Source organism: Neovison vison, chromosome 6, assembly GCF_020171115.1.
Source record: "Neovison vison isolate M4711 chromosome 6, ASM_NN_V1, whole genome shotgun sequence".
Lineage (NCBI taxonomy): Eukaryota > Metazoa > Chordata > Mammalia > Carnivora > Mustelidae > Neogale > Neogale vison.
In genome coordinates, this window is record NC_058096.1 from 106913760 (window position 1) to 106930706 (window position 16947).

Below are 16947 nucleotides of genomic sequence, written 5' to 3' on the forward strand. Positions count from 1 at the left end.
CTATGCCTTCTTTTCCACGATATGACAAGCTCCTAAAACTGGGCACCAGGCCTCCCTTTCTTCTGGTTTCTCCAGATGTGTCACCCAATTGCTCAGAGTCCTGAGTTGCCATTGAGTGATGTGGGCTCACTGACAGGACTTGATGGCCCCCAGGATCCAATACCATAGTGCAAAACCTTCCTCTGTGTGAGCACGCCGAGCTTCTACATGGGGCTCCTTTCGCATACACCCAGACTCTTTGACCACTTCCTCTCCCCACTGCTGTGTGAGCTACTCGAGACCAGTGACCATTCTCAACGGAAATATGTAACCTAGAATACCATTCATGTCTTTAATTTAATTCAAATGGTTTGGCAGGTTGGGTACATGCGGATGGTAGTTTTGGAGGTGCTGGTGGTCGTGAAGCTTTTGTCAAGGTGTTAGCACAGATGAAAGTGGCTGTGATGGTGACCGTTTTTGGAGATGGGAGTAGCATAGAAAGAGGGGTCTGTTGTCTGCCTTGTGACCTCACTGACCACATTCCTTTTGGATTCAGCTCTTGTCTCAGTATCTTGGCCACGAATATTGTCCAGAGCCTCCTCAAAATCAGCTATGGCATCTGAGGCCTTTTCTTTGAGTTGCAGAAATACATTATCCTAGTGGGAAACTTGCCTGCTCAACGCTTCCCCGTGTGTTAAGCTTTAAACTTGCCCTCTTCCCTCTCCTGCCCCAAATCCCACTGTCTGGCTGCTGAGGGTGGGATGTGGCTCCTAAGCCAGATACATCCAGCACACAGGGCCAGATGGCCACTGGATTCCAGGGATGGCAGATCCAGGGACACAGATCTGGAATGGAAGCCCCAGCAGGGTACCAACCCTTTCTTCACTGCTTGGCCAAGACCCTTGGCATCAGACTGGGAAGTGTGGCCTCCCGAGTGAGATGGTGGAGGTGGGCCACAAGGTCCCCATTTAAAGGGAAGCCCCCACGCAGGGTATGTCTGGCCCTCTGGCAAGCAGCCCACCCTCAAGGGGCACCTTACCAGGCAGTCTCTGTGAGTCTAGCCATCACCACCACCCAAGCCATGGGGCTCTCTGTTTTCTCTCTCAAACTCTAGGCCAAGGATGGATAAACAAAGACCCCTCTCTCCTGGTCCTCTAGGAACTACTCAAGTCAATAAGATGTCTTGGATAAGCACTTTGCCCACATGAGGAATTTTCTCATCAAATTTCTAAACCAGGTCTCTCTGCGACCCTGCGAAGAAAGTTACTGCTTCAAGTTTACAGAGGAAGAAAGAGCACCCAAGGACGGTGAGTTAGTCTAATAATCCAGGTCTTCTGTCTCTACATTCAGTTTTTTCACTCCACAGCTGGCTCCCAGCTGGGACAGGCCAGCATACTCAAAAAGAAGTTTGCTAAAGCCTAAAACAGGTGTGAGACACTCACAGTTAGTTCTGCTTCCAGAGGTTCTGATGAAGCTGTAGAAGCCTCCCATGCAAGGCCTTGCCTTGCCCCAGTAGTACCTTTGCATCCTGCCTGATGCTGTACCCAGAAACCCCTTCTTCAAAGCTGAAATGCCCTTTCCTCTCCTCCTCCCTTCTCTGCCCACAGGCCCCCTGCCAGACCCCCTTCTGTGGCCCTTAGAGAAACAGTATATAAGGACTACATATCCCAGCCTCCACCCAGGGGGCTGTGCCCTAGGCAGGAGCCATTTCCCGTACCACACTGCCCCCCACTGTAGATCTCTCAGCTCCCTCCCAGAAGATGGGGCTAAAGGTCTTTTTCCTACCGCTAGATCTACCCAAATCCTGTGCCAAATCCAAGCTCAGCGTCTGAAGGATGTTGCATCCCACCCCTCACATCTCTACCCACTATGAACAGGACAGAAGGTAAGTATCAGGAGATATAGAAATCCCTAGAGATGGATGAAATAAGAGGTGTGGCAGGAGAGGTCTCCAAATTTATCTTCATACACCTTATCAAAGAGGGGCTTTTCTTTCTTATGTTTGTGTTTAACTTGCACATGTGCCCAGTGTCTCCTGGGAGTGACTGCAAGTAAAACGAGGTGACCTGACTGCCTCTGATGGTTAGGGAAAGTCCCAAGGGACTGTAGCTGTTACTAGCGAGGGTTGGGGTCCCTAACCAAGGGAAGGCTTAAAGACTCAGACACCATATCCAGGGGACCGGGCGAAGGCCAGTGCTAGAGGACATGGCACTATTGGCATGTTTCATTACTCACTGTGCCTTCTTTCACTCTTGCAAGCATCCCAGGTTGACTGCCCCCATAAACACTGTACAGCTGCTGACTCTGGTCTCTAGGCTTTATGTAGAAGGGGAAATGATGATGTGACATCTGACAGTTTGCAGTGAACTTGGCGTCTAGAATTCTGCTGAGTGTTCAGTGGGTTTCCCACAGAGAGCTGCTTTCTTTCAACCTCAGCTTTTGGGGGGGGGTGGGGCAGCACTATTCAAGACTCAGCTGAGTAGCATGATACTTACTAAGCACCTACTATACCTGAAACATAATATTTAAGCCAGGAATATGACTAGGTATACAATGATTTAATGCCTTTATGAAGTTTATATTCGTGGGCAGAAATACAAGAAAATAATCAGTTACAATATGCAAAGAAAAAGGAAATAAAAAGAAGAAAATTTAAAAATAATAAAAACAAGTAAGCAAAGGGTTGTAGGAACCTAGAGGAATCTGAAGAGAAAGGCTTGTAGAGGAGATACTAGTTGACCTGAGTTTAAAAATATATATATATTTATTTACTTATATAAAAATATATTTATTTACTTACTTAAAGTGCACTCTATGCCCAATGTGGGGCTTGAACTCATGACCCCAAGGTCGAGTTTCATGCTCTACTGACTGAGCCAGTCAGGTACTCCAAAACATGGCTTTTTTAAACAAGGGAGGATTGGGGCTCCTGGGTGATACCGTCGGTTAGGCACCTGACTCTTCATTTCAGTCCAGGTCATGATCTCAGGGTTCTGAGATCAAGCTCCGTCTCAGGCTCCGCTTGGTGATTGCTTGAGATTCCCCCCTCCTTCTCCCTCTGCCCCTCCCCTGCTCTCAAACAAACAGAGAGGACCAATGGATTCCAGGCTAATATTCAAGACTTAAAAGGTTTCACAGTGGCCTGTTTTTAGGAACACTGAGTAGAAATGGAGGGTTGGAACCAAATAATGGACACCCTGAATGCTAAGCTAAAGAACATGGGCTGTTATAGGCAACTGTCCCCTGAAGATTTTTGGCAGAAAGCCTTTGACCAGCTTGTACTTTGTACTTTAGGTCAGCATTTTGACAGGAGCATGTACAATGGTCTGGAGAAGGACCGTAAGGGCAGGGTTATGAGCTGTAGCTACAATATGAGAAAAAGAAGGGAGGTGGGCCTTGATGAGGGCAGAGAGAGAAGGCGGTGGTGGTGATGTGTAGGACTTAGAGTGATGGAATTTATCTGGAAGGGACAGGAGAGCTGAACTAATGCCAGGGTTCTAGTCTGGAAGACTACGGAGGCCATGGGACTGCTCACTCAGATAAGGGGCACTGGTTCGGCTTTCGAGAGGCTGTCTGAGGCACTTAGAAGATGCCAGTGGAGGCGTGCGGCACTAAGGAGACAGGCCAGGCCTGTGCCTGTAGGAGTGAAAGATCCACGGGGAAGAGTAAAAGCCAGGGGCAGAAGGCCTCTGTTTAAGGAGCAAAGCAGGGTGAGAAAGGGGAGGGAGACCAAGAGATAGGACCCTGTTACCTTCTTGGAAGGTAAATCCAGGGAATCAAAAAAATGGGCTGTTTACCTTAGTGCTTAGTCCAACAGAACAGCCTGAAATGATGGGAATGTTCCATTCCTGCTCCTTCCAGGACCGTAGCCACGGGTCACATGCACCCACCAAGCACTTGTCACGTGACAAGGACAAAACTGCATTTTAACTTCAGAGTTAGCCCCCTGAACTTTTAAGACAGTAGTTTACAAAAATGGCTAGATGTAAGATGTAAATGGCAGATGGTTGGCAGACGTAACACAAATAGTTTAAAAGCTTTCTTGGCTGCATTCGACATAATATCTTGAGAAACTGTAGAATGAGTGCCTTTGGAATGGTACTTAATTCTCAGTGAGTTCATCTGAATGAACTGGTTGAAAGGGCAATTGCATTGTTTGAATTGCTGAGAATTCTCAACAAACTGCTCATCTGAATTCTATTTCACCACAAGGGCCCACCTCCTTCCAGCCGTTCACCCTTCCCAACCCCGCCTCTTATCAGCAGCACAGGAGCTCCGTCTGGAGACCGAGCCCAGGGAACACAGGCTTAAGGCACTAAAGTCCACTGTGAGGATTCCAGGCATGCTGGGCCCACACCCGGCGGGTTCTGCAACCAGCTCTGTCACTGGGCTTTCCAGCAGGTAACCCCATCATTGCATATCCAGAGCTCAGGCTCTTGTACCTCAAACCATTCACAGCCATCTTGCTCCCTTCCCAGAAAACAGCTTTATACACCAAGAGTTTTACAAAATCCAAAATAATTTTATTCACTTTTTCAGATTTTTGCTTCCACGAGGTGTTCAGCAAACATGCTAAGGCGACAGAATGTCTAGTTGGTCACGACATGCAACGCTGACCAATCGGTTGATGACAGCAGCGACCACACCCACCTGAGCTACTGGTCCCACAGCACGAAGGGGGTTTGCGGGAACACGCGGAACCACACAGCGATCAGCAACCTGAGGTAGGTCTCTTTACAGTACAAAAAACTTCTACACCAGTGTGAGACACTGATTAGCAAGAGCTGCTTAAAGTCGCAGACTTTGGAGAGAGACTGTGTGACGACTGCAGTGAGAGAGAACAGACCCACAAACTCCTGAACCCTGTCACTGAACTGTGGAGGCGTGGGACCAGGCAAATGACAAAGTACCACTGACGAAAGCAGCAGCCGGCCCGGGGCTTTGGAGCCAGCAGGTGTGGGAGCTGGAGAGCTCTGTGCAGTGGCCAGCATTTGGGAACCTGAGGCAGTGGGACACTCTGTGAACAGACTTGATTCTGGTTAAGAAACAACAGCAAAAAGAGGAAGGCAGGAAAGAGACTCCCCCTGTCCAAGGAATGTTCTGTGATTCTCATTCCTGACGGAGGGAGTGAAAAGGGGGCTGGGCTCTGCCCCACTGCTCTCCTGACAGAAACAGTGAATGACAACAGGACAGAAAGCAGGAGCCCTGAGAATTCACGGTGCTCTGCGTGGCCTCCGGCAGCCCTGTCCACTGCCCCTCCCCACCGGGTGTGGCTGTGAGGAGGTGCAAGGGGACCACCGGAGGGCCCACTACCGCCACACCTCTTCCTTCTGGACGCCCAGAGAACCCGGCACCGTGAAACCACCAGCTGAAGAACAGAATGCTACCCTTCCTACAATCTAATAGCAAAATCAGGTCTCTAGTACAGCAAACTGTACAAAAATGATAGAAAGGAATTTGCACTGTTATCAGGACAGTGCTTATTTTAATATAAAATAAACAGCTTACATTTTCACTGTAAATATAGGCTATGTACAGAATTATATATAGATATAGCTACACGTATAAAGCTTCATTATAGGCCTCTGATACATTTATAATAACGGTTCCCTGAACCCTTTAGAGTGCAATTAAGAACAAAAACTAAATTTTGTTTACATGAATATGGAATAAATACAATAATCAAAATAGGACTCTCCCTAAAATTGAAACACACAAGCCAATCCTGAACTGCTGTGCAAAAGATAAAACTGGGAAAGGCAAGGTTTCGGCAGGAGGACACGATGAGGGGCCCGCCCAAGGCAGGGAATGGCAATGCTCCAAGGAAAAGAGATGGCAGCAGGGAGGAGTTAGCCCTTGACAGCAACCTTGTTCTCCACAGCGGCAAACATGGCATAGAACCGGGAGCTGTCATTGGACAGAAGGACTGATGGGGTGTCGAACTCCACCACCTGCAAAGGAAGGAGACACGTCACTTGGGGTCACGCAAGAACCACAGCCAAGAAGGAGGTAAACCCCAAAGCCCCCTGGGGACAGAATCACAGTGACAATTCCATGAAGTTCTGCCATGCCCCAGTGGGTTCCACTTTTGCTTTTTTCTTTCTGCTAACCACGGTATAAAGGACAGGTTAGGGACCTCCCTCACCTCACATAAATCTCAGGGAGAAAAAAAATTGCAGTGCAAGTCAAGGACATAGTAGGCAATGTCATCTTGTACAAACTGATCCTAACCTATAGACGGAAAAAGAACAGCTCAGAATATCCAGCTGGCAGAATAAAAAAAGGAAGTAAGAGATCTAGTCAGTCACTTATCCACTCCTTTGATGGACTTCTGTGCAGCCACAAAAATCCTATTGCAGCAAAAAATGGAACAATATGTTGATATAGCCTGGCTTCCATAAAAGAGGCAGAAAATGTCATCTACTCACTTTCCCAGCCTTTCTTGCTACAGGGCCAAGGCCTGGGGCACAGCCTTGACGGAGGAGAAGCCTCTGGGCGCTTCTAGGAAAGGCTGCTCTGCCCAGTAGATAGAGGCAGAGGGCAAAGTTCGCTTCTCCAGGCCTGGCTACCTGAGGCTATGACAGCGGGTGCTATACAGCCTCGCCCTGGAGAGGGAGGGGAGGTAGGTACTGACTGGAGGCTGACGCAGACCCTGAAAGCGATGAGCTGCTGAAGAACCAACCATTTGGCCTCCTGCTGTGGGCTGATGGTCTCTTGCTGTCCAAGCCTCTTCTGTTCTGCTACTGTGTGTCTGCCGCAGAGCACATCCTATCCACTAGAGTCTGTGCTTAGAGAGATGCATGAAACAGGCTGGCAGGGGCAAACGGATGTCCCCGGTGAGGGAAAGGACTCATCTTATTTTTGCCTTTATGCTTTTTTCATGTTTTTCAGGCTGTCCTCCGATGATAAGGAAATTTTACTTCACAAGAAACAAAAATGAAGGGACGGATAAAGTTCCTCATAGAGAGCCAATCAATCCCCATTCCAAAACACTAAGCCACTCATAGAAACAGAGTGGTCTAGATGTGTGTCTTTAAGAAAGAATTTCCCGGACAGTGTTCTTGGCCCCCTCCGCTTTATACATTCTACTTAATACCTACGTACAGAGTAGTAGCTGCCTGTACCGAGTGTGAACTAGAATTTCAGTAAACATTTAGGATAATGCAAAGATAGTAGCAACACCCCCCAATGTTCACATAATTTCAAGAGGAGGAGAAAAACCGTGAACTCCTATGTTTTCTCAAACTCAGCTCTGAGGCCCAGACTCCATCTGTTGTAGTAACTGTTTTCCTCAGGACTTCTCCACAGACAGAGGGACGAGGCGGTCGGGCTGTGTAAAGCACTGGCTTTGGTGTCGCTGGCCTAGCTCAGTTCCTGCTCTCTCCCTTCCTGTGGACTAGAGATAGGTTGTTCCCTAAGCCCATGTTCTCTTCTGGAAGGCAGGGCTGACACATCTGCATCTTTGTTGTGTGGCAGTGATGATTAATTATGCATTGGGAGGCTGTACGTACAGCCCTTAGCGCAGTGCCTGACGCAGTAAGCATTCAATGGAAGTGGCTATTATAGGGGCCTTATTATTAATCACACAAGACAAATCACACACTGCAAGTGGCTTGCTTCTGCCAAACCACTAATTTCCTGCCATCCCAGGTGCACACAAAGGAGCTATCTGTCCAACATAAATTTACTTAACATCATTAGTGATATACTAACATCTACCATGTGCAAAGAATGTTGCATGGGGCCCTGCCAGGGACCCAGAGACAAATAAGGCATGACCCCTGCCCTTACAGAGTTTACACTCTAAAGATTTTATTTATTTATTTGACAGAGAGAAATCACAAGTAGACGGAGAGGCAGGCAGAGAGAGAGAGAAGGAAGCAGGCTCCCTACTGAGCAGAGAGCCCGATGCGGGACTTGATCCCAGGACCCTGAGATCATGACCTGAGCCGAAGGCAGCGGCTTAACCCACTGAGCCACCCAGGCGCCCCAGAGTTTACACTCTAATAGGGGAGAGAGGGTATTAGCCAGTGACCCTCAAAGGAGGCAGAGGAGCTACAGGAGAGGTACACAAAGTTTCAGGCGGCAGAAAGTGTCAGGCTGTGGGAACTGTGCCTTTCAGAGGGACAGGCAGGCTGCAAGCAGACAGATATGGGGATGTAGCAGAGGGAACAAGAGGAAAAGGCACTGGAGGTACCTGGGACTGAGTGAGGAAAGACATGGAAGGGAGCCAGTTTAGGGGATGCAAGTTTTTTGATTGTTTGTTTGTTTATTTGACAGAGACAATAAGAGAGGGCGAGCAAGCAGGGGGAGTGGGAGAGGGAGAAGCAGGCTTCCCGCCCAGCAGGGAGCCCAATGCGGGGTTTGATCCCAGGACCCTGGGATCATGACCTGAGCCAAAGGCAGACGTTTTAACGACTGAGCCACCCAGGTGCCCCAATGCAAGATTGTTTACGGCCACCGACACCTTCAAGAAGTGAGTGGCAAAGGAAGGCGGCCGAGCTGGGCCAGACTATGGGAAAGCTTGGAACAGCAGTATAAGAAGTCTGGCACCAAAAAAAAAAAAAAAGAAGTCTGGCACCACCACATGATTGCGAAAAGCCAACTCAAGGTGGCTGGACTCAGTACACCTTGGGCAATTCCTATGTATGTGAGTTCATTAGTAAGTACACGGGCTCTCTGACCTAGGTCAAAGTCTCATTTTTACAGGCAAGAAAAAAGCAGGTCCCAAAGCAAAATAAGAACCAGTTAAGAGTGCCCCTACTTGATCTCTGGCTCGGGAGGACTGTATCCCTCCCAGCGGCAGCCAGATTAGAGTTACTAAGGCTGCTTATCCGAAAGCTAACAAGCGCAAGAAGGTGCCAATCAGCCCAATCCTGCCAGGGGCCAGTTTCCCCCAGACAAGGCCACATGCCACATTATGGTCCCTCAGGGGCTCAGTACCTGTCCCTGGGCCAGCACCATAATCCTATCAGAGCCGAGGACTGTATGTAGGCGATGGGCAATGGTCAGCATGGTGCAGTCAGCAAATGCTTCTCGGATGGTCTCTTGGATTAGTAAGTCTGTCTCCGTGTCCATGGCGGCTGTGGCTTCATCAAGAATCAGAATCTGCCACAAAAGAGAGGAGAAAGAGAGATCCAACCAATTCCCTAAGCATTCTTCTCAATCTGCATTTCGCTAAAATGTATTTCATTATTTAAGTTTTACAACATACTGTTTTTTCTTGGTAGGTACAGGCCTATGTAAAAGGACCATCTTGCTTAGAACAGATACAACTTCAAACCCACGTGTCTGCCTTCCTTTCCACACACAAAAGGATAAGCATGTAACACTGATCTAATAAAACGCTTGCCCCCACTTGCTCTGTGACCCTGAGCATGAACAGAAATCTTTCTGGATCTTCCTTTTCCAGTTACAAAATAAGGGGACTGGATTTGATGACCTGGAGATCTCTAGGTCTATGGTTTTCAATAGTACTATGACCACCCACTGGCCAGAAACAAGAGTCACCCTTGGAAATGAAAGGCCTGGGGAAGTCTGAAGGCTCAAAAACTCCTGTATACCCAGATGGTGTCAAGGTGAATTTAGAAACATCTCTGGGGCCAGGAAAGCCTTTGGATCTCATGGCACGGGGAAAGGCTGTTCTTCTCCTTGCCTGCCACTCCACAGACCGCCGTACCTTACAGTGACGGAGCAAGGCTCTGGCTATGCACAGGAGCTGCCGTTCCCCCACCGAGAAGTTATCTCCATTCTCCATCACTTCAGATTCAAGTTTCAGAGGTAGCTGAGCAATCTAGGGAGAAAGGAAGAAGAGATGTGAAGAGTCAAAAAAAGGTAAATTCAGGGGGGAGAAAAACTGAACTAAATTTTGTCCAAAGTCCAGTGGCAAAAATAAGCTATTCTGAAACAGATGCAACAATGATTAGCCAAGAACCCGGCTCACCTAGAAAGAAAGTATAGGGGTGATGATCACGTGTATTAAGACCCTCATTTTCCAGGACAGTCCCTGTTTCAAGTATACTATTCTGTTAGCCTTATACTGTTCAAAGTTCTTAAAATTCCAGTATTTTCATATCCCCAAATCCTGTCAGATTGTGGCCCTAATCTTTGGTTCTGAAAATATGGTCATACCCCTAGGAAATGGGGAAAGTGAGATCACTCTTTCTGATTTCCAAGGCTCTAAGTTTATAGCTGTCAAACCTGCCTTTATAATAAGCTATAAGCCTATCCTTCCAATGAAATGGTTGGAGGAAGCCCAGTATTATAGTGATAAAGGCAGAACTGATCTAGCTGAATCAGGGCAGGGGATCCCAAGCTTAAGTCAGCTCAGGGGCATGAGAGATCCTACCCCCGCCCCCTGGGCGGGAAGTATCATGGCCTTGGGAGGGTGCATGCTGAGTTACCCTAAGAGGTCAGTGACCTCATACACATGCTGCATGCTTTCTGCAGACATGATACATATCTAGATGCTGCAAAAGCATGTTATACCGTTATGATGAATAAAACAGAAATGAATGTAAAAGCATTATATTATTCTGAGTGTTTGTCATTAATACCTTGGTTAATCAATGGGCAGCAAAAGCACAATATGACCATGGTTGAGAGATACCAACTTTTAAGCCCTTTCTGAAATGCCTGGGAAGCCTTATCTAAAGTGATCCCACACAGACAGCCTGGAAATAAAGGGCCAGACCAGGCTGGACAGAGGCAGCCAGGGCAGGCTGGGGAGTGACCTCGGCACTGTTATGGTTCCAACCTTTAAATACCAGTGAAGAGGTCCCTTGGGGCTTTACTTACACATTCTTTCATGTGTGTCCTTTCTAGGGCATCCCAGATCTGGTCTTCAGTGTACTGGTTGAAGGGATCCAAATTTGACCTAGAGAGAAGCACGGGAGGAATTTCCCAGTGATTCAGCATGTAGGTGACCATACTGCAAAGGCGGTCTGTGGTAGAAGTTTAAACACACATGGGAAAAGGAGGGACGGAACTCCTCAAGGTCACAGACGACTAGCTCCCTAACCAGCCTTAGGCAGCAGTGACAAATACTCCTGCCTCCCTGTCCCTGTATCTGAGAATAGGCTGGGCCGCTCCATTGTCTTTTTAAAACTTTATTTCTTTTAACATGTACTACTTTCATTATATAAATATTGCAGATCAGTTACAGAAAAATTAACAAATACAGATACTGAAACATAAAACCAAAACCAATGTTTTCATCACCTCTAATCAGACCCTCGGCAGCAAACACTGTTAGCATTGTGGCATATACAGGTTGAAATACACCTCTCTGTGTGTACAATTTTAGAAAAAAAAGCCTCTTTCTTCCTGATGCACTAGGGTGAGAGCCTGTCAGAGCAGGCACTCGAGGGTGGCTGGCGGACCAGAAGGAGCAGCCAGTCCAGCGGAGGAGAAAGGAGGGCCTGAAGAGCAACTTAGGGGAAAGAATTTACTGGTGCAGAAAACCAGTTTGAGTACCATTTTTGCTCACTCTACCCACAGTAGCTATCTCGAGAACATCGAGGATGGTACTGAAAGAACAGGACTCGACATTTCTGGAAACATTAAGATGGGGGAAACAGCTCTTTGTCATGGAGGAAGAAAGTGGAGAAATGGTGGAGGAACGGGTAACTGGTGGAAACTGGGAGGTTACATTCCTTTTGGGGCATCTTGTCTCTGTCTAAACATGACATTTACAGGGCTAGTGACCTGAAAGGTATTAGGTATAATCTGCTTTGCTCATGGACTTGGTCTGCACGTATGAGAAACAGGAAAGTCTTCAGGAGAACTTGAGCTCCACGTCTCATTTGTCTCCGTGTCTGGGGTTACTAACTCCAGGCATGTAAATGCAAGCAGGACGTTATCCCAGAACTCCACCGAGCCCTGGTGGGCACCTGCCCCACTCATCCCTTTGGGCCCCCTCTGGACTCTTCCAGGAGACTCTAACTGGCTCTGCTCTCTTGTGCCTCTTGCCCTTTGCACATGGAATATGTGTACCTCTCCTTACCCTTTGGCTTGAGAGACTCTGGCAAAAGCAAGGGCTCTGGGGCCAAACTTGCTGATTCCTACACAGCTCCTATCTACAGCAACCGTGTGACCCCGATGACGCTAGCCTAACTTCTCTATGCCTCCGTGACCTCACGTGTGAGACAAGGATCCAAAAGCACCTCCTCCAAAGGTCGGGATGGCTGCATTTCACATGTAGAAAGAATTCAGAGTGGCCCCCGCTGCACGGTTAACATTGTGCACGTGGGAGCTATGATTACGATGATGTCATTATTGGCATGCTGTTACTCCTTGGCCAGGATTCCTTCTTGTCCTTCAGGTCACAAATTAGATGCAGAAAGCATCTCCTGACTCTTCAAGCCTGACTTAGGTGTCCTCATGCCCACCCTCTTTATGGCACTTGTCACTCTGTCCATTTGTCTGTGCCCCCATTGCTTCAGGGTCCTTGTCTGGATCTTCTTTGCTGTTGAATCCCATGTACACTGTCTAATATTTGTTGTCAGAATAAAAGAACATAGAGCCTTACTTGACTTCCTGATAAGAGGCTTAAATGACAATTTAAGCATTTTCTGTCTCAACAGAGGCAAAGAACAGTGTTGGTGGAGGGAGTACATGCCCCCGTCGATCCAGGAAGACTAGGCTCAAATCCCCATTCTGGTTCTACTCGTCTGCATGACCTTAGGTAAACCATTCCTCAGTCTCCTCCTCCATAAAATGGGGATATAGTGACATGACTCATTAGGCTGCTGTAGACATTAGAGACAGTACCTACAGCAAACATTCACACAGTGGCAGCTGTTAAATGGACAAGGTATATACAGACACATTAGCCGCCTGATCCAGTGCTTGGTGGTTTTCTGATTTATATTCAGTGCACTTTCCAAGTAGACACAGTAATCCCAGGATCCTGAATACCAGGCTCAAGAAGAGTTCGTGGTTTTTTTGTTTTGTTTTGTCAGAGAGAGTGAGCACAGGCAGACAGAGTGGCAGGCAGAGGCAGAGGGAGAAGCAGGCTTCCTGCTGAGCAAGAAGCCCGATGTGGGACCCAATCCCAGGACACCGGGATCATGACCCGAGCCGAAGGCAGCTGCCTAACCAACTGAGCCACCCAGGCATCCCTCAAAAAGAGTTCTGATAAAGTCCTATCTGTGCCAAGTCTAGATGGGGAAGACTGATCTTCTATCGGCATACCATCTAATATCTGGTATCTCCATAGGTGCATCTCTTAATCAAGAAGGTGGGCCAATTTGCTGATAATCTAAACTGTGAAATGGCAGACCATGGGCTAAGTTTAAGGAGAACAGCACCTGTTTCTAATCACACTGGAAGTCCCTGACCCTTCCTGCCTCTCTAACACTCCAGAGTTCGCACAAAAATCTGGATCGTCAAGAACAGCATTTACTGTTCTGTTTTTGTTTTTAAGATTTTACTTACTTATTGAGAGAGAGAGCAAGTGACAGAGAGAGAAAGCATGAGTGGAAGGGTCAGAGAGAGAGGGAGAAGCAGACTCCCTGCTGAGCAGGGAGCCCAGTGCAGGGGTCTATCCCAGGACCCTGGGATCATGACCTGAGCCAAAGGCAGATGCTTAACCGACTGAGCCACCCATGCACCCCTGCCCAGTCCAGTTCTTCATTTTGTCATCCTCCTAACATGGAACTTCCGGTTCTTTGACCCAGTTCCCGGGTCACTGCAGGTGTAATTTGTTAAAATGAGGTCATTCTGGAGTAGTGGTGTAGAGTGGGTCCTTACTCCACTATGACTGGTGTCCTTATAAGAGAGGGTCACGAGAAGGCAGAGACATAAAGGGAGAGGACCATGGGACAATGGAGGCAGAGATTGGACAGATGCGCTATAAGCCAAGGAGCACCGAAGATCACTGGCAGGCCACCAGCAGGTGGAAGAGGCAAGGGAAGCATTCTCCCCTCCACGTCTCAGAGGAGCACGACCCTGCTGACACCTGGATTGCCCGCATCTAGCCTCTGGAACTGTGAGAGAAGAAGTTCCTGTTGTTTTAAGCCATCCAGTTTGCGCCTCTGCTGTGACCTCCCTAGGACCGAATACAGCCAGGAAGCCCACCACACTCTTCTCAGACACAGCAGCACGTAGGTGTGGAGCCTGCTCACTGGGAAGCCCACCCATCAGGTCCTCTGCGGGAAGACTCAGCAGACACGGGGGCAGGCCTGACATTCAGCGCTCCTAGGCCCATCCCACCTGAGGAAGGAGCCTCCAAAAACCAGGCTATGGGTTCCAGATATATAAGGAATATTTACACACACCAGGAGGTGGTATACATACACATTAAGGCACACCAGACCGATCTCAACAGGGAGCTCAGTCAGGAACAGAAGAAAACACATGCTCATTAGAGAAGCCAGATGGCCCTGAGTCTGATCCACAAACAGAAGTGAAAGCAAATCTATGCATTCACAACATCAGAAGTTTTGGCTGGGTGGATGGGGAGAGAAAGAAGACATCTGAACAGGAAGGCACGTATTTTTAGTGGCCAGAACTCCTGGGGTCCTAATATCACCAGAAGTGCATTTTCATCTTTGGTCCTTCCTATTTTCTTTTTAGCAGTATTCTCAGCTTGCCTCTTGACCGTGGCTAAAAGAGGGCGAGAATCTCTCCGGGAGCATGAGAGGATACAGGAGTGACTCCCTGACCAGTGGGAAGACACTACTGCACCACACCGTCCCACCAACCAGATGGGAGCATCCTGAACAGCTCGGGCCTCCGCAGGGCACCCAGGACCCACAGACTTCCTGCTAATGGGAGCTAAAGGAGAACTCAAAGTAGTTATTCAGAAATATGGACTGGTTTTGGCCTTTAGTTGTTAAGTGTAAAAAGAGGTAGAAAAAGGCTAGAGGTGGGAAAAGGGACACCGCGGGGAGGAGAGTAAATGAGAGGGACTCAAGAGAGCAGCAGAGAGTGTGTGACTTTTTTTTTTTTTTTTTTAAGAGAAGGGAAGACTATGCGAATCTAGAAGCAGATGAGGAGATTTTGAAGATGCAGGAAAAAGAAAAGTAACAAACGTCAAGGCACCCGGGGCGCCTGGGTGGCTCAGTCATTAGGTGTCTGCCTTTGGCTCAGGTCATGGTCCCACGACCATTTTTTTATTTAAAAAAAAAAAAAAAAAAGTAAAATAAAAGTCAAGGCCCCCAGGGAAGCAGGCTTCGCTCTGGTTGTTGGAAAGATGGAGTACCTTCCAAGGTTGTGGTGGAGAGTGGGTACTGTGAGAACTCCAGGAGGTGACGGAGGACACGCTCTCAAAGGCATATAAGAGCACCCACAGCCAGGGTTCAAATGCCTATCTCTGGGCAAAGTATCTCACCTCACAGGCTTTTGCTTTCTTCCTCTATAAAATCGGCACAATAACAGTACCTCCTTCTTGGGGTTTTAAGTATTTGACGAATTAATATAATTAAAATGATTACAACAACATCTGCCACATACTAAGTTCTCAATAAGCTCAGCAACTTGTTATTGTTGCTCTTTAGAACAAAGCTGTCTAGCACAGATTGACCTTTCCCCCTTTTTTTTGTTTTTAAAGATTTTATTTTATTTATTTGACAGAGAGACAGCAAGAGAGGGAACACAAGCAGGGGGAGTGGGAGAGGGAGAAGCAGGCTTCCCACTGAGCAGGGAGCAGGTCTCGATCTCAGGGCCCTGGGACCATAACCTGAGCCAGAGGCAGATGCTTAATGACTGAGACACCTCGGCACCCCGTCCCTTGTTTTTTAAAGATAATTTTTTTAAGAGTCAATTTAGGCTCATAGCAAAATGAGAGGAAGATAAAGATTTCCCATCTGCCTTGCCCAGAATGGCTTAGCAAATGTTGGATAAAACCTAGTGTTCTTGATTAGTTATTCTAGACTTCACATTACTTTCTGATATTGAGACTAAAAAGCTTTTGGGAAATTCCAAGTTCCACAGAAACAGAGACTATATATTAAAAAAAAAAAAAAAAGGAGGAAGGAAAAGAGAGAGAGAGAGAGAGAAAGAAAGAGGAAGAATGAGGAAAGGGGGCCTCCTTCAACAAGAGAGTAATTCAGAGACAACGGTGAGACCTAGAGATTCTAAGAAATAAGCTGCTTCAAAGTTAGAACAGCTTCCATTCCCTCTAGAGGGCTAACTGCTTCTTTCTGAAGGGGTCTGGGCCCAGAATGAACCAAAGTAGAATGGGTCAATTGTGCTCAGTAATTTTTGCTGTGATTTTGACTTGAGAACAGAAATATTCCTCAAAAGTTTAAAAAAAAAAAAAAGTAATGGGCAGATGGAAAGGGAGTGAGGGCATGTGACTAGGAAGAAACGAGAACACTGCTTCTTGTAATGAATGGCCACACCAAGCAGAGATGCTCCGGGTGCTGAGAAGATGCCAGGTCTCTATAAGCAGACCGAGACTCACAGACAGAGTGACAGTTGAGGACGACTAGTCTTACTGAGAGGCAGATTAACCACCAGCCAAGGTGAGACTTAAACTGTCCCCAAGGATGGAATGACTCCAGCAGGGGCTGGTTTGGGCAGAGGAGATTTATCTCAGAAAGCACAGGGTCCTCTGGGGAAGGGAAAGGAAGGTACTGCCAAGGCCATGAAAGAGGAAGGTCAGCAAAAATGTTTAGGGTAAATCACACCGGCCAAACTATGGAAAGAGGCCAGATGTCCACCAACGGATGAACAGATAACGAAGATGTGGTATATATCTACAACGGAGTATTATGCAACCATCAAAAAATGAAATCTTGCCATTTGCAACAGTGTGGATGGAACTAGATAGCGAAAGTAAGTTAATCAAAGAAAGACAATTATCATATGATCTCACTGGTATGTGGAATTTAAGAAACAAAGCAGAGGATCATAGGGGAGGAGAGGAAAAAGTGAAATGGGACAAAACCAGAGACGGAGATAAACCTTAAGAGACTCTTAATCTCAGGAAACAAATAGAGGCTTGCTGGAATGGAGTGGGGT

The 16947-nt window shown here is 47.4% G+C and overlaps 1 protein-coding gene across 1 annotated transcript in view; it reads right to left on the minus strand.

The window, feature by feature from the left end:
• Nucleotides 1–4480: 4480 nt before the first annotated feature.
• The window catches only part of ABCC5 (ATP binding cassette subfamily C member 5), an 88240-nt gene continuing 75773 nt past the window's right edge, over nucleotides 4481–16947 (minus strand). The window contains exons 27-30 of the mRNA XM_044251876.1: nucleotides 10777–10855; nucleotides 9659–9772; nucleotides 8923–9087; nucleotides 4481–5930 (exon numbers count right to left, since the gene is read on the minus strand). Of these exons, the coding sequence (XP_044107811.1) occupies nucleotides 5829–5930; nucleotides 8923–9087; nucleotides 9659–9772; nucleotides 10777–10855 (460 nt within the window). The 3' untranslated portion in view covers nucleotides 4481–5828. The remainder of the gene's footprint in view (nucleotides 5931–8922; nucleotides 9088–9658; nucleotides 9773–10776; nucleotides 10856–16947) is intronic.